Raw genomic sequence first — 25,044 nt, 5'->3', positions numbered from 1 at the left:
GTTGAATTACGAAATACATGGTAGAAATATCTGGTGCTTGCCCATATAAAGTTCTGCTCATGCCTGACTACATGGCAGGATTAAACTTCTCAGCCCTCTTGCAGCTAGTTAAGACCATGTGACTAGTTCTAGCCAATGACATATGAGCAAGAGTGATACATGTTACTTTTAGGTCAAAGTATTTACAAGTTAGTCTGCAATCATCTGACTGTACTTCTCCACGGGTGTGACCCAGAAGCCACATATAGAAATGGTAATTTCATAAAAATGGAGGAAACCTGGATTTCTGAGTCATTAATAAGAAAAAACATTTGCAGACATGTATCAGGATTATTATTAACAAGAAATAAACTTTTAGTGTATTAAATCACTGAGATCTTGGTGCTCTTTTATTCATACAGCTAGATAGCCTAATGTTAACTGACACAAGATTATAGTACAGATAAGAAAATTCTTGCTTCTATTTTGATTCTTATTATAACTATAAATATAATTTTTCTATAAAATCTCTTCCTTCCATGCCTTAAGATTTACATGTTTCCTAATAACATCCTAGGTATTATTAATACCTGCCTAATGTGTAATTATCAGTAATACTCCTTTGCTTATTAGCTTTGTGACCTTTGGCAAGTTTCTTAACCTCTCTGAACCCCTCTCTACCTTTTCATCAGTAAAATGGAAACAATAACACCTTTTTGGAATTATAGTAAGGATTAGAAATAAAATGCAGAAGCCACAGTGGCTGGCACACAGTACTACAAAATAAGTGACAACTATCATTATTTCTCTTCACAAATATAGACATATAGTAAGCTTCCAAAGGACAAAAGTCAAAGCAGCCTTCTTTTTGTCCACTACTCCCACATCCAGCACAGCACCTAACACCAGCAAAAGTAAATATTTACCAAACGTTATAATAAAGGAGCTGTACAATAAAATGTGAATCAAATTAGCTAAAATCAATCCATTAAAGAACTTCTTAATGTTACCACTTTTTTTTTTTTAAGCTTTTATGTATTTATTTGAGACGGAGAAAGTGATCACAAGCAGGCAGAGAGGTAGGCAGAGGGAAGGGGAAGCAGGTTCCCTGCTGAGCAGAGAGCCACATGCAGGGCTCAATCCCAGGACCCTGAGATCATAACCTGAGCCGAAAGCAGAGGCTTAACCCACTGAGCCACCCAGGCGCCCCAATGTTACCACTGTCTTAAAAAAAAAAAAAAAAAAAAATTCCAGCTCAGGGGCACGTGGGTGGCTCAGTCAGTTATACATCTGCCTTCTGCTCAGGTCATGATCCCAGAGCTCTGAGATCAAGCCCTCCTTTGGGCTCCCTTCTGTGGGGAGCCTGCTTCTCCCTTTCCCTCTGCCTGCTGCTCCCCCTGCTTGTGCTGTCCCTTTTTCTCTCTCTGTCAAATAAATAAGTAAAATCTTAAAAACAAAACAAAACAAAACAAACAAGAAGCCTGAGTTGAGCCAAATTGTTCCCTTCTCTGATACCCACATACATACACATATAAAAGAATCAGTCTCTGATAAGAAATGAAATTTGCTGGGGCACCAGGGTGGCCCAGTCATTTGGGTGTCCAGCTTTTGATTTTGGCTCCGGTCACAGTCTCTGGTCATGGGATCGAGCCCTGCATCTCTGCACTCAACAGGGGATCTGCTTTTCTCCCTCTGCCCATCCCCTCATTTGTGCTCTCTTTCTCTGTCAAATAATTTTTTTAAAGGGTAATTTGCTAATTCAACAAGAATCCTAGGCATTTTAATAGTTTGCCTAAAAGAAGGTCTAGATTTTAGACAAAATTTTTTAATGAAATTTACTTGCTGAAATTACTCTGAGCTCACCTAATCTTATAACCAGCTAATAATGGCCATGATTGAAGATCGTTCCATTTAATTTATGTCCGATTTGAATACAATATGCAACACAAACACTGATTTCCAAGGCTAGGAGGACAGCTAAGCCAAATTTAGTGAGAAGAGTATTCACAGAGTTTCTGGTAAGTTACTTTCTCATCTACTTCCAAATAAAACCCAAAATACAATTGTTTCCTTTCACAAGCCTCCTTATCTACAATACAAACACAACTGATAACACATTCCCCAAACAGCATGATGGTTCTGCTGACATTGGGCCCACATCCATGGGCTCTTCTGTGACTAATGAACTATTTCCACACCTGGTAAGAAAAACATCGGTGGCTGACTTTTAGTGAAAAAGCATGCATCTGACATTCCCAAGTGGAGTAAGGTGCTTTTCCTACAGAAGCACTTGAACAATTAACTATTAACTATTTCCAGCAATATGGCCCAGGAAGCTAAGTTTAAGACAACATTTTTAGGACAAGGACATTGAAAGTCTGATTATAAAGTTACCAGAACTCAAGAAATGAGGCACCCTCTTAAGGGCTAAGAATTTATCTTGTCTCACTCTGCCTTTCCCCAATTTCAGAGAAGACAGCAGGAACTCAGGAATGGCTAGAGTCAGGAGAGGAAGGGCTGCCAGGGCAGCTTGTCTACCTAACTTTCCGCCAACACTGCAGAGAGACAGTCCCTTTGCTCTTCTTCTGCCCATCTGAAAGATGAAGAAGCATCTAAGACATTGATAAAGGGCACTCAGTTTAAAAAAAAAAAAAGAACGTTTGGGTGAGTCACTCACTGTGTTTAGGAACAGAGCTACTGAGGACTAGAAGACCCTGTATGGTCTTCTTGAGAGTGTAGAGATAATGGGGAAGGATATTGGTCCTGAAGCCTGAGAGCTTGTGATGAGTCTCATCTCTGCCACTTACTGCAGAATGACCATGGGTACTGGCAGGCTCTCTCTGCCTCAGTTTCCTCATTTGGAAAATAGAAATGACAGAAATAGTACATACCTCATAGGGGTTTTGTGAGGATGAAATGAGTACATTTCACTCGGGATGATGTCCAGCCTACAGTAAGTCGGGTCACTAAATGTTTATGATTTTTAAATATTATTATTTGGGATGCAATCTCAAGCTCTGATGGTTGCATTTTGTCCAGTGGCAACTAAGAGGGCAGCAGGCTGCAAGTGTTTGGCAAGCTGCCACCACACTAGCTCCTCTTTAGGAAATTAGAATCCACAAGTTTTGCCTTTTGCCATTGTCTTTTCTTGTCCTGGGTGGACAGAACAATGGGAAGCCAATGACCATCATCGCAAATACAAAGGCACTGCTCCTAACTGACGAAGAAGCTGACCTGATCCAATTAAAAAATGCATTAAATATTCTGTGTCAAAAATTGGAGAATTAATCCATGATTACACCAGTTCTACAAAGATCCCAAGGCAACTAAATGGAGACAAGACTGTCCTTTGAACAAGTGCGGTTGATGCAATTGGATATAGATATGACCAAAAAAATAAAATAAAATAAAATACGGACCTCTACCTTTCCCTTACGCCATTACAAAAGTTAGCTCAAGCTGGATCAGAAATCTATATGGAGGAGGTAAAACTATTAAAAGCCTAGGGGAAAAAAACAAGAGAAAATCTTTGTGACATTGGGTTGGACCAAGACTTCTTCTTCTTTTTTTTTTTTAATTAATTTTTTAAAGTTAACATATAATGTATTATTTGCCCCAGGGGTACAGGTCTGTGAATCGTCAGGCTTACACACCTCACAGCACTCACCATAGCACATACCCTCCCCAATGTCCATAATCCCACCACCCTCTCCATAACCCCCTCCCCCTGGCAACTCTCAGTTTGTTTCATGAGATTAAGAGTCTCTCATCATTTGTCTCCCTCCCGATCCCATCTTGTTGAACCAAGACTTTACATCAAAATCATCAACTATAAAAGAAAAAACTGATTAAGCGTACTTCATCAAGATTAAATACGGATTCTCTTTGAAAGACATAGTTAAACAAACAAAAAAGCTACCAGACGGTAAAACATGTAACGACTTCACGTTATTTTTAAGAAGCCCTTAACAACTTAATTAAAAAAGATAGATAACCCAATTTAAAAATTGGGCAAAATATTTCAAGAGACATTTCACAAAAGTTTTAAGAATGGCCAATTATGAAACATGAAATGATGTTCAACATCACTATGCATGGAAGAAAAGCAAATTCAAACCACAAGAAGACACCATCACATATGCACTAAAATAGCTCCTGTTAAAGAGACTGACAGCCCCAAGTTTGGGAAAGGACGAGAAAACCAGAAACCCTCACATCCTGCTAGTGGGAAGGAAAATGGCACAGCAACCCTGAAACATTGTACTGCAGTATCATATACAGTTAGACACACACTGACCACATGACTCAGCAATTCCAGTCCTCGGTATTTAACCAGGAAACAAAAGCACATGTCCACATGAAAGCATACATGTGAAAGTTCTCAAGAGCATTATTCAAAAGAGACCAAACAAGAAGCAGCCAAATCAGTCCATTAACTGGTAAACAGATCAACAAATTGTGATATATGCTTACCATGGCATACTAAATTATTTAGCAAGTCAATAATACAATCTTTTCATACAAGTAACAAAACAGAATCTCAAAAAGTGAAAGTAAAAGTGAAACTACAGACAGAGGGCAGATCAGTGCTTGCCCAGAGCAAGAGAGGAGGTTCCAAATGCAAGGAGCTCAAGAAAACTTTCAGAGGGGGTTGGGGCGCCTGGGTGGTTCAGTGAGTTAAGACTCTGCCTTCTGCTCAGGTCATGATCTCAGGGTCCTGGGATCAAGCCCCACATTGGGGTCTCTGCTCAGCAGGGTTCCTGCTTCCCCCTCTCTCTCTCTGCCTGCCTCTCTGCCTACTTGTGATCTCTCTCTCTGTCAAATAAATAAAATCTTAAAAAAAATAAAATTTCACCCCGATGGATTGTTTAAAAAAAACAGAAAGAAAAGAAAACTTTCAGGGTGAAGGAAATTTCTATTGATTCTGACATTGTATACAATTACGGAAATATTCAAACTTCACTTAAAACTTGTGAATTTATAACAAATGAGCAAGGGGTTCCTGGGTGCCTCAGTTGTTCAAGTGTCCAACTCTAGGTTTCAGCGGAGGTCATGATCTCAGGGTCGTGTGATCAAGCGAGCATGGAATCTACTTGAGATTCTCACCCTCTGTCCTTCTCTGCTCTCTTTAAAGTAAATAAATAAATCTTTAAAAATTTTTTTTTAATTAAAAAAATAAATAAACAAGCAATCCAAGAACCTTGTTTGTGTAAGTTCTACAGGTACATGAAAAGAATACCAGATCTCTACCTGTAAAGTATAAAATGTACATACATATAACAGTTGGTTATTAATAGTACAAATTCTCACTGCTTCTTTGGCCTTTTGGCTAAAATCAAGTGTATTAATAGTAAACATTCTTTCTTGAGAATCTACTGTAGGTCTTAAAGAGTTACACTGTTTTAAAAATTACACAGGCAACATCTTTAGCTACCATTTGAAAAATTACAAACTAGAAGAGGTCAGAGCGAAAACATTACAAAGTAGCAAGTTTCCACACAAACAGCTCTTTATTTCTCATAAATATTTAAGACTAAAACTAAAACAAAGAAATGTCATTTAAGGATCAAAAATTTTTTTATTTTCTTTTCCTTTTGGAGAGAGAAAGAGCACACAAGTGGGGTCAGGGTATGGGCAGAAGGAGGAGAGAATCTCACACAGGATCCACGCCCAGCGTGGATTAATCTCAAAACCCTGAGACAATGAGGGGCCAAAATAAAGAGTCGGATATTTAACTCACTAAGACACCAAGGCACCCAAGGGTCAAGAAGAATAGAAATAGTCCTCCACACACCCAAACCAAAGATTTATTAAAACCTTTTTATAAAGATACAGCTACATTTTTTTAAAACCCAATGCTCCCAGTTTAATTAATTTTTTTAAGGTTTTATTTATTTATTTGACAGACAGAGATCACAAGTAGGCAGAGATGCAGGCGGGGGGCGGGGGAGAGGGGAAGGAAACAGGCTTCCCGCTGAGCAGAGAGCCTGATGCAGGGCTTGATCCCAGGACCCTGGGATCATGGCCTGAGCCAAAGGCAGAGGCTCAACCCACTGAGCCACCCAGCTGACCCCCAGTTTAGTTAATTCATCCCACTTAACAAGCAAACAGAATCAAAACGAGCTGGGGTTTCTGGGTTTAGGTCCTGGCTGCAGATGACTGAGCTAGGACTCACCTCTGTGGTTCCATCCTTGAAGCTCTCGCTGTAAGTGCTGTCCGGGGTGCTGCGCTGGTCATCCTTGAGGTAGGCGCTGTGGCTGGCCATGGAGGGCACACCATACTGAGTCTGTTCAAAGATAACCACACGTTGCTCCTCGCCATCTCCCCGGGGATAGTGCACGGGTGGGGCCATGAAAACTGGTGTAAAATCTTCAGCTTTCACCACTGTGATTCCTGATACGGGAATGATGGCTGGGCTCTCGGAGATGTTCGTGCTGTACGGTTCCCGCTTCGAATTCTCCAGGTGGTCTTGATTTAGGGAAAGGTTCACTGGGACAGTCTTTAGGACCTGCACTCGGTTTTCTCCTCCACTCAAATTACTCTGGGCTTCATTGGTGCCAAGACAGTTTCTGCATATTGAAACCCATCCCCCCACACAAAATAACAGAATTAGAAAAGTCACCAACCTGCAACTCCTAATAAAATAACTGATGCAAGCAATCATCAGTGGACACTAAAGCCATCAGGGGAAAAGTTGATGGTGAACTTTACAAGGGAAGTAGGACATGTGTTTCCCAGTACCATGCAATCAGCCCACCTGTGAAGTGCAACTGGCGGGGGGGTGGCCCTAAATTTAGCAAGCCTTCATATCTAACTCCCAGCTCTCAGGAAATACAGAAGGCTGGAAGAGATGACTTAAACAACATCAAAAGGAAACAATCATACAAACAGAATGTAGCACATCTTACTGACCTGGTTTCTTCAATAAGTTAGAGGCATGAAAAAAAGAAAGGAGGGTGGGAAGCTTGTTCTAGATTAAAAGATTGGAACGACATAACAATCAAATAGGATGAGTAGATCTTGTCTGGATCCTGGTCTGAAAAACCAAAGAGGCATTTATAAGACAATGGGATCTTTGAGGCAATTGAATATGGACAGGGAATTAGGTAATATTAAGGAAGCATTGTTCATTTAGTTAGGTGTGATAATGATTTTGAGATTGGGTGATAAAACTTCCTTTTTATTTACAGATACAAAGGAGATGAGTTACAGATGAAATGACAGGATATCAGGAACTTACTTTAAAGATGACTACAATAAGGAAAAAAGAAGGCAAAGAGAGAAAAGGTAGAGATTAAGCAGGTATAACAAAAAGTTACCACTGCTGAACCTACAGAACTGGACAGGTATTTGGGGGTTCATTATACTGTTCTCTTTACTCCTGGATGTGTCTGAAAACTTCTTTTTTTTTTTTTTTAAGATTTTATTTATTTATTTGACAGAGAGATTGCAAGTAGGCAGAGAGAGAGGGAGAAGCAGGCTCCCTGCTGAGCAGAGAGCCCAATGTGGGGCTCAATCCCAGGACCTCGATATCATGACCTGAGCCGAAGGCAGAGGCTTAACCGACTGAGCCACCTAGGCGCCCTGTGTCTGAAAACTTTCCAAGGAAACAGCTTTTTGAAAAAGGTGGGAGTGAGACAATAATTTGAAGGGGGTCAATGGGAAGAATATTTTACACTGTTCTGTGGGTTAAACTCCTTCCAAGAAAAAAAGGCAATGAGAATTTATCATTAATATACTTTCACTAAACTGAAAAACAACATGAGCTCACCGATATCCTTAGCACTGAATTACTTTTGGGGCTTGAGGGAGTGGTGTAACTGGGCTTATGTAAAACAAGATCTCTCAGATCTCAGACCTCCTGGCTGGTACAAAGAGAAAGGACAGGGTTTGGAAAATTAATTCTCACCGGACTGGGAGACAATACTTTCCATTTCTACTATAGGATTCTGGGAGAGAGAAGAAGCAAAGAGAAATTAGTCAATGGAAGAGAATGGTTAATAGCACCATGATTTTACTAGCAGAGTCCCTGTGGACAGTTAAATTTGGGGTCACCTCTCACTTATATATGGATTATTCTGAATGATATGGACAAAAAGGAATACATATTTTATGTGGAGCCCTGCCCCCAATGTCTGTTGTTTTGGGTTTTGTTGTTCCCCTCCACCCCCCCACCCCCACCTTTTAAACTAGCATGATCTTTCTGGGGCTAGCTAGCATCTCTCACAGAGACAGAAATATTTGACTAAAATTGGTTCTTCCCAAACTTAAGTTCTCCTAGCTCCTCTGAGCTTGCTTGCCTAAGTCTCAAGCAGGACTATGTATGTATTTCTAGCTTTGATTTCTCAGACAAAGCCTCAAAGTGAACGAAGCTTGAGGAAAGAATGGTTTCACATGAATAAAGCCAACAGAAAAATACCTAAACTTCTTGGGAGTCTATCACAAATCTGTAGAAATCATTCTAGAAAGTAATCCTTTAAAGAATAAAACCGCAAACCTACAATCATTCTGCTTTAAATAATAACCTGCTTTCATGGTCCTAGCAGTACAGTGACTCTGTATATGAGACACAGCAAAAATTTAGAAATTATGTTTAATCTGAGTCCAGTTAGCTAGATGATGCCAAACCCAGACCACCCATTTATGTCAGCATTTCCTAAGTTCCATTGTTTAGAACACTGCATGGAATGTTAATAGGTGTTCCTCAAAGAAAGGAGTCTGTGATAAAATCAGTATTTTTTTTTAAATTGCCATAACAAAACGAGCCTGTGTGAGCCACAAACATCATGAACACAGTAAAGGCCCCCAGGCATTCCTTCACCTGTTTAATTTATAACCCAGAATTTCCCAAACTCATTTTACCCCAAACTCTCTTGTGGAGGATTAACTATTAATACTTGTGGATAATGTCCTGTTGGATGTAAGAGGGGCTGGTCTATATTGATTAGCTCCCAAAGCAAGTGTCCAGTTTCCACTCCTCTGGACTTTGCACAAGCACAGACTTACTGCCATTGCCAAAATACTCAAAGTTAACCAACTCCTCTACAGTTGGAATCCATTTCAGGCCAAATTTTTTAATTCATGCAAAACACATTAACTCTAAACAAGAAACTCAAGTCAAAATATTTGGGGCATTTTTGTGAACAAACCTAAGTGAACTACAGAGTTGTGTAAACCTAGTCCACTCATCTGTACCATGTGAAGAAGGAATACGAGATATAGCACCCTTCTGGAACGTGTGCACCCACCTCTGTGGAAGAGCAGCAGTTTTAGCAGCTAAAAAACCTCAGAAAGACATCCAAAAAATGGATAATTAGAACAAGGTAAGAATTATTGGGAGCTACTGACTCATCTGCAATATTATTTTAAATTGAACCAAATATTGCAACATGAGAAAGAAATGAAACACTAAGAACGGTGCATTAAATATAATTTTTTTTAAAAAATCTCCATCACGCCATTGAGATTTTCAGTTATTTTTCCAAGCACCGACTTCTTTATACCGTCAGTTGTGATGATAGCTTGCTGGCACAAGGCACCATCATTCATGAATACACAGCAGATCAAATGAGAGCCTTGCAAATTACACTCAACCAGAAGTCTACTCAGTCAAAATTAGTCTATACGTGGTGGTTGCGTCTACACCTCACTGACACTGTTTTTGAAGGTGTGCCACTGAAATCACAACAATAACCCTTAAAATATAATGGGGGGCTCTTTCATGTTGTCCTAAAAGACACTTCAACAAAAAATAATGGTCTCCTTTGTCCATTATGACACAGACAGAGCACATATCTTAAATATGTTTCCCCCTGACCCTTCTATGATTACTAATATATGAGTTAGCAGACAGCACATGCTTAGCTTAATAAATGGTGGCTAAATGGAGGGCAGGTCACAGGACCTGAAGAGTGTTAGGCTCTTTCTCCCTGTCATCTCTGCTACCAACTAGGGCCTAGGGCCCCAAGACAGTGTGGAGCATTAGAAGATCCCTTTGCAACTGCAAATCAGAAGCAGACAGCCTGTATCTTTGCTGAGGGTGTATTTTGGAGGTGATGCACAGCCCAGGACTGGTGGTTGATGGGGTGGCTCCCGCTGCTGGTCATCTAACAAGATCATGTCATAAGCAGTTCCTCTCAAGGCCAGGTAAGATGCTGATGTTCGTGATAGCAGGGGATTTTGTTTCTCTTGGCTTCATATTTCCATATGAAAAAAATCACTAATGGGAAAATACTATGGCTTCTCCTCATTCCTCTGCAGGAAAGAGATAGATTTGATTGATGGGTTTGGGAGAAATAGCTCAGTAAAATGGGTCAGTCCCTTCTGGTTCCCTTTTTAGGTCTGGATCATCCTGGCCATAGAGAGAAGACTCCAGTCACTGCTGCCATTTCACAGTGGCCTGTCCCTTCAGGGAGGCCTGGAGTCCTGCCTACGATTGGGTGAGTAGACATATCTAAATCAGGATGGACATGTCACAAACTGCAGATTCAAAAATCTCATTCTCTATGGGCTTGATCAGAAAGAAAACGGATTTTTTTTCCTTTTTAATTTCTATCTGTCTGGGTCTTGTTTTTCAATTGGTTCTTAATTCAGGATTGCAGGAAAGGGGTGTCACATAAAGATCTCCTAACATCTCTCTTGCCCCTGCTCCCTCATGGCGTCCGCTGCTACTCATGTTTCTCTGCCAGTGGCCTCCTGGGGTGAGAGACCGTCCAGCCTCCTTCCTCTCCTCATCAAAAGCAATCTCTCCACGGCTCACTCCCTCAAGGGCTTGATTACAATTATCCAGCCATGGGACTGATCAGAAAAGCTCACCCCTAAATAGGCTATCTTGCCAGCATTTCACCTCTAAGCAAGGATTTTCAGCCGTCTTGAAAGACGGTCATCGAGAGCCGGCTAAAGACCCTTTGGATGCATAAACAAATTATGCAATTTGCTCTCCCTGCTGCAAGATCCAGTTTTGGTCCAGACTCTATAAAAGACAGATAGAAGAAGCTAAACTTCTTGATCCCATCTCCTCTCAAGAACAAAAATTACAGTTTAGCATGGCTGTTTTCAAAAACACAGAAAAGGAAGTTATTTGGGGGAGCCGGTATACTCCTTTACATAACGCCATACCTTTTATCCTGCTCTTCTTGGCCGTCACTTGCTTTGCTTACAGACAGCAGCCTCTTGTCTCGAGGAACCTAGAAATATCACCAACCATCAGTCAGACTTACACAGATGCAGCTGTGACTAAGCAGAAGCCCAGCAGAAGCAAAGCACCTGAAATGGAACGTTCTCTGGGAAAAGGGGACAGATTTACTGTAGGCAGCTGATGGTTAAAGATGAGTAGCATGAGTGGCGATGACAGTGGATCAGACACAAAGAGGTGATGATAAACAGAAGGCCATGATGATCACGGTTCTGCTGTGCACCTGCGGACATGGGCAGCTCTGCCTGGACCTGACTAGCCCAAAGCCCGCCCCACCTTGGGAGTGAACGAGGGGAAACGAGCACCATGAGTGGAGATTGAAACTGGATCCTGGAACAGACAGAAATCATCTTGGATTTACAACAAGCATCCTCTCAAAGAACTGGGACAGACCCTCCACTCTAATGAGGGACTTCCAGTGCTGACCCAGAGGGGAGCCACCTGGGTATGGGCCCGCAGTATGCAACAGGAGAACAGCAGCCAGTACCCCAGGACTAGCCTTTAACCACCACCCCTCCGTAGCTTATAGCCTTGCTTCCACAATTTTTCTTCAAAGGCACTTTCCTTATTGTCTTTGAGACCACAATGCCAACACATTACTTGAAAGATGGGTGAGAAAGTGCTACTAGAGAGAAGAGGGGCGCCTACCAGCTGCATTTCTGACCACCATCCAATCGTCTTACAGCAGCACGGATCATTTCGCTTATCTCGGCCATAGTTTCAAACACATGAATAGTAGGTTTAGATTTATTTGTGCGGTTGGTTAGTTGGTTGGTTGGATGTTTTGTTTGTTATTTCTGTGGTTTTTTGCTACATCTCCCAATCTTCATGCTAGTCAAACTCCTTTGCACCCAAATGCAGCCTTCATTATGTTGACATAAAAGAGCCTTAATGAGAAGCGTCCCTCTTCTAGATTCTTCTAGAAATTCTTATGGTTTCCACTCACCCAGTCAGCTGGATGAGGGAGGCAGCAAAGCAGCGTAGCTACCAGTCAACACCTAAACCTGAATGTCTGGGTTAGAATCTCAGCTCTACCACTAAATAAACTCTGCCTCATTTTTCCCATCTGTAAACCAAGCTTAATGGCAGTCCTATGGCTAACAGTGTTTTTACTAAAATTAAGTGAGTTAATTTTTTTCAAAGCACCTGAGTATCTGGTACTTTGGAAGTATTGGTTAAATAAAAATAAATCAATTGTAAGTCTTTTGTTCACATGTCAACGTTGAGGGTCTACATTGTGCCAGGCATTGCTAAGTGCTAGATGGAAATGAGCCCAATGAAACATAGCTCCTACCATCAACTGAAGATGACAGAGAAATATAAACATTCACAGCATCATTATTCACAAGAGGCAAAAGCTAGAAACAACCCAAATGGCTGTCTACAGATAATGAATATGCCAAGTGTGGTATATACATACAATAGACTATTCGGCCCTAAAAATGAAGTTCTGAAAAAAAAAAATTAAAGTTCTGATACATGCTCTAATATGAGTCTTGAAGACATTTAGGCTAACTCCCATGTGACTCAAATCCACCCACTTCCCTCCGGATGTTTGCCTCCGCTTCAGCCTCTGACATCTCCTGCCTGGGCTACTGCATCAGCGCCCCAACTGGTCTCCCTTCTCCTCCACTTAGTCCCAGCAAATCCATTCTGGATCCATTAAGAAGATCCAGACTGACTTTAAAAATGCAAGTCTAATCCCATTATGCTCATACTTGAAATTCTTCAGTGCTTTCCATTTCTTGAAAACATGGTTCCAAAAAGCTCCCACCTCAACTTAGGTGAGATCATTGCAGTGCATATAGTCACACTGTATCTCAAACATCTAATACTCCTCCTCTCAGCAGAGCCATCGAAGTTTTCTCTGCCTTTGGATATCCATTCCACCTCTGCAACTATCACCATTGCTGGACGGTCATAGCTAATTAGTGAATATTTGTTGGATGGATGGATGGACGGACAGATGGATGGATATACAGACGGACAGACAGATATTTAGATAGCTTTATAAATGGACAAACAAGTAAACCAACAAACTGGTTTCCAGCACTCCACAGAACAGATGGGAACAAATTAGCCAAATAAGCATATTTTCATAGAACTAGAATCAAATAATGATGAACCACCAGTTCCCTCAGGGGAAAATGGAGTAAGATAAAGGGAGTCAAACCACTTTTAAAATGCATTAAATAATGGAATCTGTCCTGTTTTCCTGTCATGCCTGAAATTCATCAAAAGCTCACACTTGACTTTGGCGCTACTATTGATAAGTAGCTTGAACTGGAAAGAAAACTGAGCTTATACCTGACTCCTTAAATTTTGAGAATTCCCATTTAATATGCTTTGAATGGAGTTTTTTTTTAAAAAAGGCAATTTCTGGGGCGCCTGAGTGGCTCAGTGGGTTAAAGCCTCTGCCTTCGGCTCAGGACATGATCCCAGGGTCCTGGGATAGAGCCCCACATCGTGCTCTCTGCTCAGCAGGGAACCTGCTTCCCCCTCTCTCTCTGCCTGCCTCTCTGTCTACTTGTGATCTCTGAGTGTCAAATAAATAAATAAAATCTTAAAAAAAAATAAAAAAATAAAAATAAAAAGGCAATTTCTAACGGTGGACAGGTTATGAACTGAATTGTATTCCTGCAAAAGCATCCCTGCAAATCTCTGTTCATGTGTTGAAGTCACCCTCAATGTGACTGTACATGGAGATAGGGCCTTTCAGGAGGTAATTACGATTGAATGAGGTCACAGCAGTAAGGCCCTAATCTAACAGGACTGAAATACAGAGAAATATACAGAGAAATACACAAAGAAATATACACCCACATATGTAGACACAGCCAGAACGCAGCAGGAGGAAGGAAGAGAGGCCTCACTGGAAAACCCTGCCAGGACCTGGATCTTGGGCCTCCCGCCTCCAGAACTGTCAGAAAATAAATTTCTGCTGTTTAAACCCCCCAGTCTATGGTATTCTGTTATGACAGCCCCACAGACTAACACAGACGGCATAATGGAATGGAATTAGGAAATGTACAGGACTGTACTGTGACCTTGAGGAAATCCCACTTAGTGGCCTGAACTATAAAATATGAAACCTGATGGGCTTCACTGCAGTGACGCTATGGTGATAGTTTTAAAATGTACATGAAAAGACTTTGAAATGTATGAAGTATTATACCAAGATATGTCTTTGCAGTTCTCAAGGACAGAGATCACCATTTCTTGAGTGCCTGCTGTGCGTCACACATCCTCTCTCTGATAAAGCCCCCTACTGTCCTGGGGGGTGATGTGGTCTAGCCACAGGAGTGTGGAAGAATGGTGTACTTAGCACTTCCAAAGAGGTATAAAAAAAATCTACAGAATTTAAGTGATAAGACAGCAGTAATTGTTACAATAATTTAACTTCCTCAAGCATACTCAAAAAATACAATCTCTTGTTTCATTAATATTTTACTTCATACAGAAGGAAGGTCTATTCTCAAAGTAGATTTAACTTTGTTTTAACTTGATACCATCATAGGTATGTCGTGATGGTCAGAGATCTGACTAAGGCCTGAAAATGATCATTTTTTGCACACAGTTTTGGGAAACAAGACTAATTCTTTAATGTTGAAAATGTTTCCAGCAAAAATATAATAAATTTGTGTGAAATAAAAGGAGCCATGTAACTCTACTCATCCACACAGTCTCAGGAAACATTTTATTTAAATATTTTATATCCTAAAGTAATAATTTAATCCTGAAAAATATTAATTCAACAGAAAGAGTTATAGACTTGGCAACAAACTGAGTTTTCTATAAATGCCCTATTCTGCATCTCAACACATTTACAGACAGAAATGTTTCAACTATCCTTTAAATATCAAAAACATCCAAGAGGAGAGGTAACTAGGTACCATATTTACTAACAATTATCCTCAGAATGTATGGGGAAATAAAATACCTTGCTTTCATAAATTACTAAGTATTTTGTTCTGCAGTATACTTCTCTTTTCATTAACACAAAAGAATTGCCATCTAATACAGATATCTGAAATGATGTCCATTTCACAGTGATGGAATAAAATCTGTTTTTTAAAATTAGAATGTATGTCTTCAAAATTTATCTTGATATGTTTCCTCAATGTTTTACAAAACTATTAACTAACCTATTAGTTTATTATAGTTAGAAAAGTCACAGAAGGAAGTTGTCATGTCCCAAGTGATTACATCAGGGTCAGTAAGGGATCTTTGGACAGTATGAGAACTCCGGTTTAGGAGCGAAACAGGAAACAAGACTTGCAAACGGGAAGACTGCAGGAAGGACAGAGCAAGCAGGAAACAGGGAGGAGAACAGGAAGAAGAGACTAAAGCTTACTAAAAGGGGAACCGTTCCTCTTGGGTGATCTCACAATGGAGGAAGAGGGTGAGGCGGGGACTCAGTTCTTACTCTCAACTAAAGCGTTCACTGTGCCCAACCAGGAAAATAAACACAGCCATTCTCACCTCTGTGCCAATTCCCAGCATAAGCCAGTGGTGTTTAGAATCAAAGCTGGCAATAAAGCTCCTCATTCAGTAAATACGTGTTGATTTTTTTACACTTCACCAGTGCTACAGGAGCAGGTCGTACCTTTCTAAGAGACAGACCAGTGTTTCCCGTTAGGTTTCCTGAAACACTCCTATTTTGAAGGTATTGTGTGGCAGGTATTTTTGTAAGGTAAGTGAACTATACTCATTTTGTTGTAAAGGTTTTTCAAAATAAACATTTAGTACCCATCAAAACAAATGGAAACAGGGTTGTAACAAAATTAGGTTTTGGAGTTGCTGCAGAAGTCGACCACAAAACACTCACTGGAATATTCCTGATAAAACTAAAAAAAAAAAAAAAAAAAAAAAAAATCAATAAATCTAGAAACCCCGAATGTTCTTATAAAAGAAGAAATCTAAAAGCAACCTAAATGCCCCTAATTGAGAGAGGACTAAATTAAGGTATAGTCATGCAATGTAATTTAAAAAATAATAATAATCTCTACGCCCAAATTGGGACTCAAACTCTCCACCCTGAAACCAAAGAGTCACTTGCTCTACCGACTGAGCCAGCCAGGTGCCCCTGTAATATTTTTATTCACCAAAAATCATAAAGTGAAAAATGGCAGCAAGGATGTATTTGTAATACGGTGTGAAGCGGGAGATAATACGCGTGCACGTCAACAGAGGACACAGAAATAAACGTCCTAAAATGAAAACTTCGTCCGGGCAGATGGTGAAGCTGAGCTCCAGGGATGGGAACGCAGGGAAGCAGCGAGAACAGGAGCAGGCTGAATCCCACAGCCAGCGTGGAAATACTCTGTTCTCTCCCCTCTTCCCACCCGCGAGGAGGGGCGTCTCTGGGGGCGGGCACAGGAGGGAGGCGGGTCTGCCGGATCTACCTTGTAGTAGTCGTAGAGCAGGCCCAGGGCGGCAGCACTGTCCTCGTCCCCATTAATGCTCATCATCGCCTTGGTGGCCGCCGTCAGGGGATTCTCCAAGTACGACTTCCAGGCTTCATCTTCACTGGTGTAGGCCCTTCGCGTATTGAACGGAGGTTCACTGGGCATGGGCACTAAGGCCACCAGTCGTTTATTACTTTGAAAGCAAGAGAAATGTGAGGTTCATTATCAGGGAAATGTTCCTTTTTCCGCCAAAAATACACACATTGCATGGTTCATCTGTACTCCCCTGGAATGAGGAAGGGCATGCTGCCACACTGCATTTATAAAGCCACCATGCCTCTAAAAGTAAAAATGGTCTTTACGACATTGTTTAAGTACTATAAGTTGATCCCCTTCACAGTTGATTTTTTTCATATTGTCATTCTAGGAGCCAAATCATTTTTATCTGACTGTCCTTTATTAATATTACCTGCAGGAAGCAGGTTTCGTTTAACTCTGAGTTGTAATTATAAGTAAATATGTGCAATACATTAAATGTAATCAATACTAAAAACTTTTATCAAATTTAATCCACATTTGAAATTGCTTGCAAATTACAGACCAATCCAAGTCTCTTAATTTAAAAATGGCAGTAGAAGCTACTTTGTAAATAAGCCATATTGCTGATACACTGCCCAGTAAGGATATTTAGCAACACCAAGACTGTCTGTGAATCCCATGTTGCCACAGGATCGTACTGTACTTAAACGACACAGAAGCTCCAGGTTATAAAATCCTCACGGAGAATGAGCAGAGCATCTGGAGAATTTTCAGTAGAGACAGAAAGTGGCCGGAGTCATTTGTTAATCCTAACCAAGCCAAACTTGGGTAAAGGAGCAACTGACAAGGCAATTTCTTGCAGAGGATGGGACAGTGACTCAAATACCCAACACCTATGACAGTCCTCAGCAGTTCTCTGGGCTGGGGCCCCTGATGTAAAGGAGCCTGGAGAGGCTTTGGAACTTGTCTCCTGGCCCTCTACTGTTTGTCCATTGAAACAGAACCAAAATGTAACGATGACGTATTGTATTTCAATAACAGCTCTAACTCATAATAACAACATGGGCAAGTGACAAGACCGGAGAAGGTTAACACCTGAACTAATGAATGGAAATTTAGCCACCACGGGTCCTCCACGTGACTCAGCTCTAAAAAAGGAACCTTTTTGCTGACTATGGTCCTTTCCAATGGGAGACGGTCTCAGCTCACTCTGTGATAGAGAATTGGAGTGCACTGTCTACGAAGGCTGCGCTGGGGGCCCCTTCTGTGCTGGCATGGTGCCGTGCACTGTATAAGGTCAGAAAAGGACACTTTCATTGTTGGTAAGATCAGGGAATGAGGGTGGGAATTTCACATTTAGTGGAGTGGAATTCTGAGCTAGATAGTCACCAGGCCCCTGATTTCAACTCTGCCGATGGTTTGGGGAAACAATTTGGAAGGAAAGAAACGATACTAACCCAATTGCAAATGAAGTGGATTCGAAGGGTTAATGATGTTTCTGGAAGTATAGGGGGAAAACCCTAGTGGAAGGGTTTACCAACCATGAGGCAGGGTGGTGCCATGGGCAAGCAGCGGGTACTGGAAGTGAGTCCTTGCTTACTATTTACAGACATGCAAACTGAGTTTCAGCTTTTTCACACCTTACATAAGGACAGCAATGCCCACCCTGTTTAGCTCACAGTGTGACTGTGAGAAGCAAATACCATAATGGAGAAAACAGAGCTCTGCAAACCACGCCATGCTATGCAAACAGTAGGTACCATGATCACTGCACGGTTCTTTGTTCTTGCGAAGTTTGTGGGTGCACTGATTTTGGGTAAAGTCAATTATAATTGAAAGGTGTTAAAGACAACCATTTCAGAGGGAAACTGAAGTTGTTCACTTAGCAATATTCCATAAGTATTCACTGCAAATTCGATAGATGCCAGGTATTATGCTTGTCATTGAGGACACGGTGGCACACAAGACAGACCTTGTCCCACTGTCCATACAGCTTGCAGCCCGGTGGAGAGAAGACACCACCATTACAAGAGCAACAGGTGTGAGAAAGGGAAATGGACAGTGTCATGAGGGTATAGGACAGAGGGAACAACCTATCCAGAGGATCAAAGAGGAGCCGAAGTTTCGACAAATATCTGAAGGTAAGAATGTGTTGTCGGTCCATGTTGAAATGGGCAGATGTGGGAAATATTTTGTAAAGGGAAGAACATTTTGGTAATTCAGAATAATGGAATTTTCTCCCAAAAGGAATTTCCATAGCTGACTCCAAAAGGAGCCCATTTGTATTCATTTTAGAGTCAGCTATGGAAATTCATGTATTCTAATCTAACAGTAAAACAGCATTTTCTTGTAAAAATTACTTATTTATACAGGATAGGGCTGGACTTGGGGACAGAAATGTGGGTGACATCCTGAGAGCCTATCAGTGGAAGAAATGAGGCCTCGGGAGAACTAAGAGAGGTGGTCAGCCCAGGTGTGGGAAGGCCACCACCATTCCATCCCTGTTGTTTAGCTGGGCACCCTGGGTGATTCCACCACTTAGAGGGGGTAGGCAGCAAATTCTGAAACCTTATCTGTGCCCTGAGGGTCCACCCATCACGCACACTTCCTACAGGAAGGAAGGAAGGAAGGAAGGAAGGAAGGGCGGGCTTCAAGTTATTTGCAGTGACCTCATGATCAAAAAAAAAAAAAATGTGGATCATATTCTCTTTAATGACTGAGAGAAGCACATATCGCTGGGTGAAAGAAGGTGTTAATTACAACACTGGTTAATTTCAAAAGTTTAGAAGGAAGTGCCAGTCTGAAGGAGAAGCGCCAACTCATGGTTTACACTAAGTGGTATCCTGATTCACTGGAGAGATTTCATTTCAAGTCTTCCTTCTTTAAAGACCCTACTCCCCACCCCCACCCTTCACTGAGTCTTCTGGATTGCTGATTTCATTGGTTCCTAGCACACATGTTCAGTCATAAATTTAGATTCATCAGCCTTTCCCCTATGCTGAAATTGTTGATGAATCCTTACATGATTAGTGGAAAGAAATATTCTGGGAAAGCACAACTTTACTAGTTGTTTCTTTGTACATTTTTGGTGACCAAAGGAGCCTTTTATGCTCTTTCCTTTAACTGCATAATGACTTTGATTTTCTTCTCTTCTCTTTTCTTTTCTTTTTTCTTTTTTTGTTGTTGTTGTTTGTTTGTTTGTTTTCTTTTCTTTTTTTTTTTTTTTTTGGTTTTTGGTGTAGGTTTTTTGTTGTTGTTTTTAGGTTTTTTTGCTTCATAGATTATAATCTCTCTAGTACAGAGCTGAATAAAGCTTGGTTTAATAAAAACAATAAACTTGGTTTAATAAAAACAGAATAAAGCTTGGTTTAATAAAAACAGAATAAACTTGGTTTAATAAAAACAGAATAAACTCTGGTACACTAAGCAAATATGCAAATCTACAAAGAAAGGAAAGTTTCCTAGAGCAGATTTCCTAGAGCAGTTTGGAACACATTCTGAAGCTAAGTTTCATCATCGTTTCTTTTGGAATGGTAGCTCTGCTTCAGCTCTGGTCAACCTTTTAAATATTCTTTTTGTAGCTTTAGGTATGGCGTGTTCTGGGTAGCCTTAAACACAGAGCTGTAAACAGCAGCTATAAACTTGATCCCTGGTCCTTCTTTGGAGAAAAGTTTAGATTAACACCTGAGAGCATTCACAGCAAGGGTAAAGGCCATGTTAGGCCACACATATAACTTCTTTTTTTTTTTTTTTTAAAGATTTTATTTATTTACTTGGCAGAGAGAGATCACAAGTGCACAGAGGCAGGCAGAGAGAGAGGGAGAAGCAGGCTCCCCGCTGAGCAGAGATCCTGATGCGGGGCTCGATCCCAGGTCCCTGAGATCATGACCTGAGCTGAAGGCAGAGGCTTAACCCACTGAGCCACCCAGGCACCCTCCCACGCAAATAATTTCTCGTTCTCATTTATTTTTTTCTTTAATCCACTACTTCACTTCTGTGGATATTGGGAGAACAGTTGAGAGATGACTCATCAGCGGAAGCAGGGAAAGAGGTGGGGTAGTCATGCGACTGAGAGTCACGAACAGCTCCAGATCACTTCGCCAGAGGCAACCTACCATCCCCCATAAGCATTAACAAGAGTCTGAGGCAGGAATGCTTTGCTAGGGAGAAGCGAAGAAACAGCAGTGTACGACGTCTTTACCTTCTAAAAATATGTGTAGTAATAATCAATAAATCCAGACATAAATCTATTGCATCAGGGACCACAAAACAAAAATGAGGTCATGACACAGTGACACAAATTACCACTTTCAATCCATTTCTCATCATCCATTTCTTTTGTAACTCCTACGAGGTTGCTGGGTTTTGTACTTCGTTTTGTTTTATTTTGTTTTTGTTTGGCGGGGGGCGGGGTGTCAATCCAGGGGAAGGGTGGTTTTAGAGTTGAATAAATCTCAGTTTTAATTTCAGTTTTGTCAATTACGGAATTTAGATGAGTTACTTTCCTTCTCTGAGCTTCCATTTCTTCATCTGTAATATGTTATCAACCTTTCAGAGGTGTTCTGAAGGAACAACTCACATATTTAGAGATGAAGTGCCTGGCACATTACAGATAAATAGTTCAATTAATAATAGTTAAAAGTATTATTTCTCTTTAGAAATGATTCTATTATTTTTCTGCTCAAAATCCAATAGACTGTTTTCAGTTTTTAATCTTGAATTTTCTTGGATATTTCTTACTTCTCTAGAATCTTGCCTTGTCTGGCTTCCGAGACTGTATGAAGGTGGTTCTCCTCTGCAACTTTCTAGCTTTTAATTCCACTTCAACTTTTAATTCCACTTCAACTCTCCTCTTATTCCTCTAACTCTGACAGTCCTGGGGCCTTTGCTCTTTTATCTCCATTATTGATTCTTCTGACTTTCATTGATCCTCTACCCTGGTAACTGACAGATGTATGTTACCAGAGAACCAGTTTTGCACTTTCTGCGGAGATGCTCTGTTGTGAACTTCAACTCAACATACCCAAACTGAGCTCATCATCATTTCTCAGTTGGGTGCCTGCCCCTCACCATCATCTGTCCCTGGTCATCTAGAATCAAACCTTATGTACTGGTTTAAAATACAGACTCTGGAGCCATTTAGCCAAGGCATAAATCCTGGAGGCACTACTTACTAGCTATGTAACCGTGGATAAGTTAGTTCATCTTGCTGTACATCAGTTTCCTCACCTGTAAAGTTGGGATAGACCCCCAACTGAATTAGAATAATAGGATCGACTCCCTAGTATTTTTGTCAGAGTTAAATACAGACACAGTGTGAAAGCTGCATGCATGTTACCCATTGTTACTGCTCTTTGTCCCTTCTACAGAATCCGTTACCGTATCTAGCCTCACAGCTCTTGTCTTCTCTCTTCACGCCTCTAGCTAGTCTCCCTGTCCTTGAACGTTCCCCTCTTGGATCTACACTGCGGCCCTGCAGAATCATCTTCCTGGAACCCCTAAGTATGAGTCAGAGTTTCAAGTACAATACAGGGAATGGGCAGAGCTACATTTTTCATAAAATCAATTTATAGCATATTTGTAAAGTTGGTTGTGAGCTACAAAGTGCTGCACCAATAAAAGTTGCCTTCATTTTAGGAAGCATAACTATAAATTTAACAAGCATTGATCATATCTAAACTATCTTTCTAGGGGCGCCTGGGTGGCTCAGTCATTAAGCCTCAGCCTTTGGCTCGGGTTGTGATCCCAGGGTCCTGGGATCGAGCCCAATGTCAGGTTCCCTGCTCCATGGGAAGCCTGCTTCTCCCTCTTCTACTCCCCCTGCTTGTGTTCCTGCTCTTGCTCTCTCTCGCTGTGTCAAATAAACAAATAAAATCTTAAAAAAAAAAAAACACTATCTTTCTCTCACCTCCTAATTCTCACCTTCGAATTAAACAAATTAGGATTCATTCTTCTACTCCTGTGAACCACATCACTAGGAAACCAAGCAGATTTACATGCAGACCATAGGGAAAACAGGGGGAAGGCTAAAATCCATTCAGTAAAGTTCCAATACTCATGGGTCGCTCTCCTACCTGCTGTCCATCATTCTCAACACTGATCAGAGTTGGGGGCAAAAAAGACTATTCCTCCCACGACAAACCACTTCCCTCTTTCTCAGAAGTGCAGCTTCTTTAGAGTTCTCAGGATTTCATTTTATATCCTCTACTTCAATCTCCCATCCTTGTTTCTTTCTTGTTCTCTCTCTCTCTCTCTCTCTCTCTCAGACACACACAGACTTCGAGATAATACAAATTCTATTCTCCACGCAGAATATTTTATCTTATACTCTGAGTGTTCAGCACTTGGGGTTTAGTCTTCATCTTCTCCAATATTTTGTAGCTGATCTATTGTAGCTGGTTACTGGCATATAATCACTTCTGCTTCCCAGGGGATAGAAGGGGAAGAGAAGCAATATTCTTAAAAGTCAAGTTTCAAGAAGTGACAATTAGTCTTTCTTTTTGAATCTTGGCACTTTCTCCATTAACAAAATAATACTTGCAAATGGAAACTAAAGAACCAATCATCCTAGCCAGGGTTAATGTCATGATTTAAATGCCAACAATGTTAGTCATTTCACTGCTGTCTACCTTCAGTAATAACCTCCTTTTGGTGCTTGCTAGAGGAAATCACAAGACATAGCAGACAGTTTCCATGTTAGAACAAGAGCTGAAATTTATTAGGACGTATCTACATTGTGCACTTGTTCTTAATGACTCTAACCTTAGCCCCTGACCTAATCCATATAGAATTTGAGGAAAATGAAATGAATCCACAAACCTGGGGTGATAACTGATCATCTTCATGTTCATGATGGTTATGTTTTAAAAAGAAAAGATTGAATTAACTCAATGAACATAGAGTATGATGCCCTCCACCACATAAAATGCATAACTTTTAAAAATAATAAACTACATTTATTGAAATTAAGATGGCTTCGTTTTGGATATACTCATTACAAAATATGCTGATTTACTGGTTGACACAGAATACCTCTCCCTCCCTCCTCCCCACCCCCCCCACCTCTCTCCTTCTCTCACTGGTGCCCCAGCTTTGCTAGTGCCTTTACTCCACCTATTAAGTAATCCAGAACTGAGATGGAGAGGATTAGGAAAATAATGAAGAAGCAGAAGAGGCACAGCACAGAGCACCAGAAACAACTGTAGGGAGGAAGAGATCTCAGTGGGAAGGGGAAGAAAGAGGACAAGAAAGAATTACAAAATGAAAGGAACCGGCAGAGAACTCAATCTATGATACAACTAAAACTGGCTAATCTGTGTGTGTGTAAATCAAAATTCAAAATGTTAACAGTACTCTTCCTCTCAGCGGCCTGGCGTGACCTCTGAAAATGGTTCGCTATTCGCTTGACCCGGAAAACCCTACGAAATCATTCAAGTCAAGAGGTTCAAATCTCCGTGTTCACTGTAAGGACACACGTGAAACTGCCCAGGCCATCAAGGGTATGCATATCCGAAAAGCCACCAAGTATCTGAAAGACGTCACTTGGCAGAAGCAGTGTGTGCCATTCCGTCGCTACAATGGTGGAGTTGGTAGGTGTGCCCAGGCCAAACGATGGGGCTGGACACAAGGTCGGTGGCCCAAGAAGAGTACTGAATTTTTACTGCACATGCTTAAAAACGCAGAGAGTAATGCTGAACTTAAGGGTTTAGATGTCCATTCTCTGGTCATTGAGCACATTCAGGTGAACAAAGCCCCCAAGATGCGGTGCAGGACTTACAGGGCTCATGGTCGCATTAACCCATACATGAGCTCTCCCTGCCACATTGAGATGATCCTTACTGGAAAAGAGCAGATTGTTCCTAAACCAGAAGAGGAGGCTGCACAGAAGAAAAAGATATCCCAGAAGAAACTAAAGAAACAAAAACTTATGGCCTGGGAGTAAATTTGCACAGAATAAATGCAAATATAAATTAAAAAAAAAATGTTAACAGTAATCAAAGGTGAGTTTTTATTTGCCTCTTTCTACTTTCACACTTTTCAAATAGTGTTCCGTGATAAGTCACACATACTTAGAAAGCACCTCCCATATGCCAGATACGAGTTTTCTAAGCCCCCAACATGGGTTAACCATTTATTCCTTACAAAAGCCTTAAAGTCAGGCATGGTAATGATGCCATTTGCACAAATGAACACACTGAGCAGGAGGTGCTAAGTCATCTGCTCAGGGTCATACAGCAGTCAGCTTACACCAGACCTGCATCCCAGAGTGTGAGCTCTTAAGCATCCTTCCTTTCTGCCAATTCTTGACTATGCTCTAATTTCACAATCAGAAAAAAAAAGTCACAGGGCACCTGGGTGGCGCCCTGGGTGGCAGAAGTCATTAAACTTCTGCCTTCAGCTCAGGTCATGATCCCAGGGTCCAGC

The 25,044-nt window shown here is 41.0% G+C and overlaps 2 protein-coding genes across 7 annotated transcripts in view; one reads left to right on the top strand and one right to left on the bottom strand.

Moving 5' to 3' along the window:
- GRHL2 (grainyhead like transcription factor 2) overlaps positions 1 to 25,044 on the bottom strand; it is a 161,244-nt gene that overhangs the window by 97,188 nt on the left and 39,012 nt on the right. For all 5 annotated transcript variants that reach the window (XM_032316956.1, XM_032316954.1, XM_032316955.1 and 2 more), the window contains exons 2-4: positions 16,579 to 16,774; positions 11,098 to 11,165; positions 6,155 to 6,548 (exon numbers count right to left, since the gene is read on the bottom strand). In XM_032316956.1, coding sequence (XP_032172847.1) covers positions 6,155 to 6,548; positions 11,098 to 11,165; positions 16,579 to 16,746 — 630 coding nt within the window. In that variant the 5' untranslated portion in view covers positions 16,747 to 16,774. The remainder of the gene's footprint in view (positions 1 to 6,154; positions 6,549 to 11,097; positions 11,166 to 16,578; positions 16,775 to 25,044) is intronic.
- On the top strand, positions 345 to 24,595 carry LOC116575568 (60S ribosomal protein L17-like). 2 transcript variants are annotated; one of them, XM_032316958.1, is made up of 3 exons: positions 11,606 to 11,618; positions 20,242 to 20,243; positions 23,971 to 24,595. In XM_032316958.1, exon 3 carries the CDS (start codon positions 24,008 to 24,010, stop codon positions 24,560 to 24,562), a length of 555 nt encoding a protein of 184 aa, XP_032172849.1. In that variant the 5' UTR covers positions 11,606 to 11,618; positions 20,242 to 20,243; positions 23,971 to 24,007; the 3' UTR covers positions 24,563 to 24,595. The 2 variants fall into 2 exon arrangements, with proteins under 2 accessions (XP_032172850.1, XP_032172849.1); XM_032316959.1 differs by lacking the exons at positions 11,606 to 11,618; positions 20,242 to 20,243 and adding an exon at positions 345 to 359.

This window comes from Mustela erminea, chromosome 16 (assembly GCF_009829155.1).
Source record: "Mustela erminea isolate mMusErm1 chromosome 16, mMusErm1.Pri, whole genome shotgun sequence".
Taxonomy (NCBI): domain Eukaryota; kingdom Metazoa; phylum Chordata; class Mammalia; order Carnivora; family Mustelidae; genus Mustela; species Mustela erminea.
Note: the sequence above shows the minus strand (reverse complement) of the source record. Positions and strands in the feature narration are given on the sequence as shown.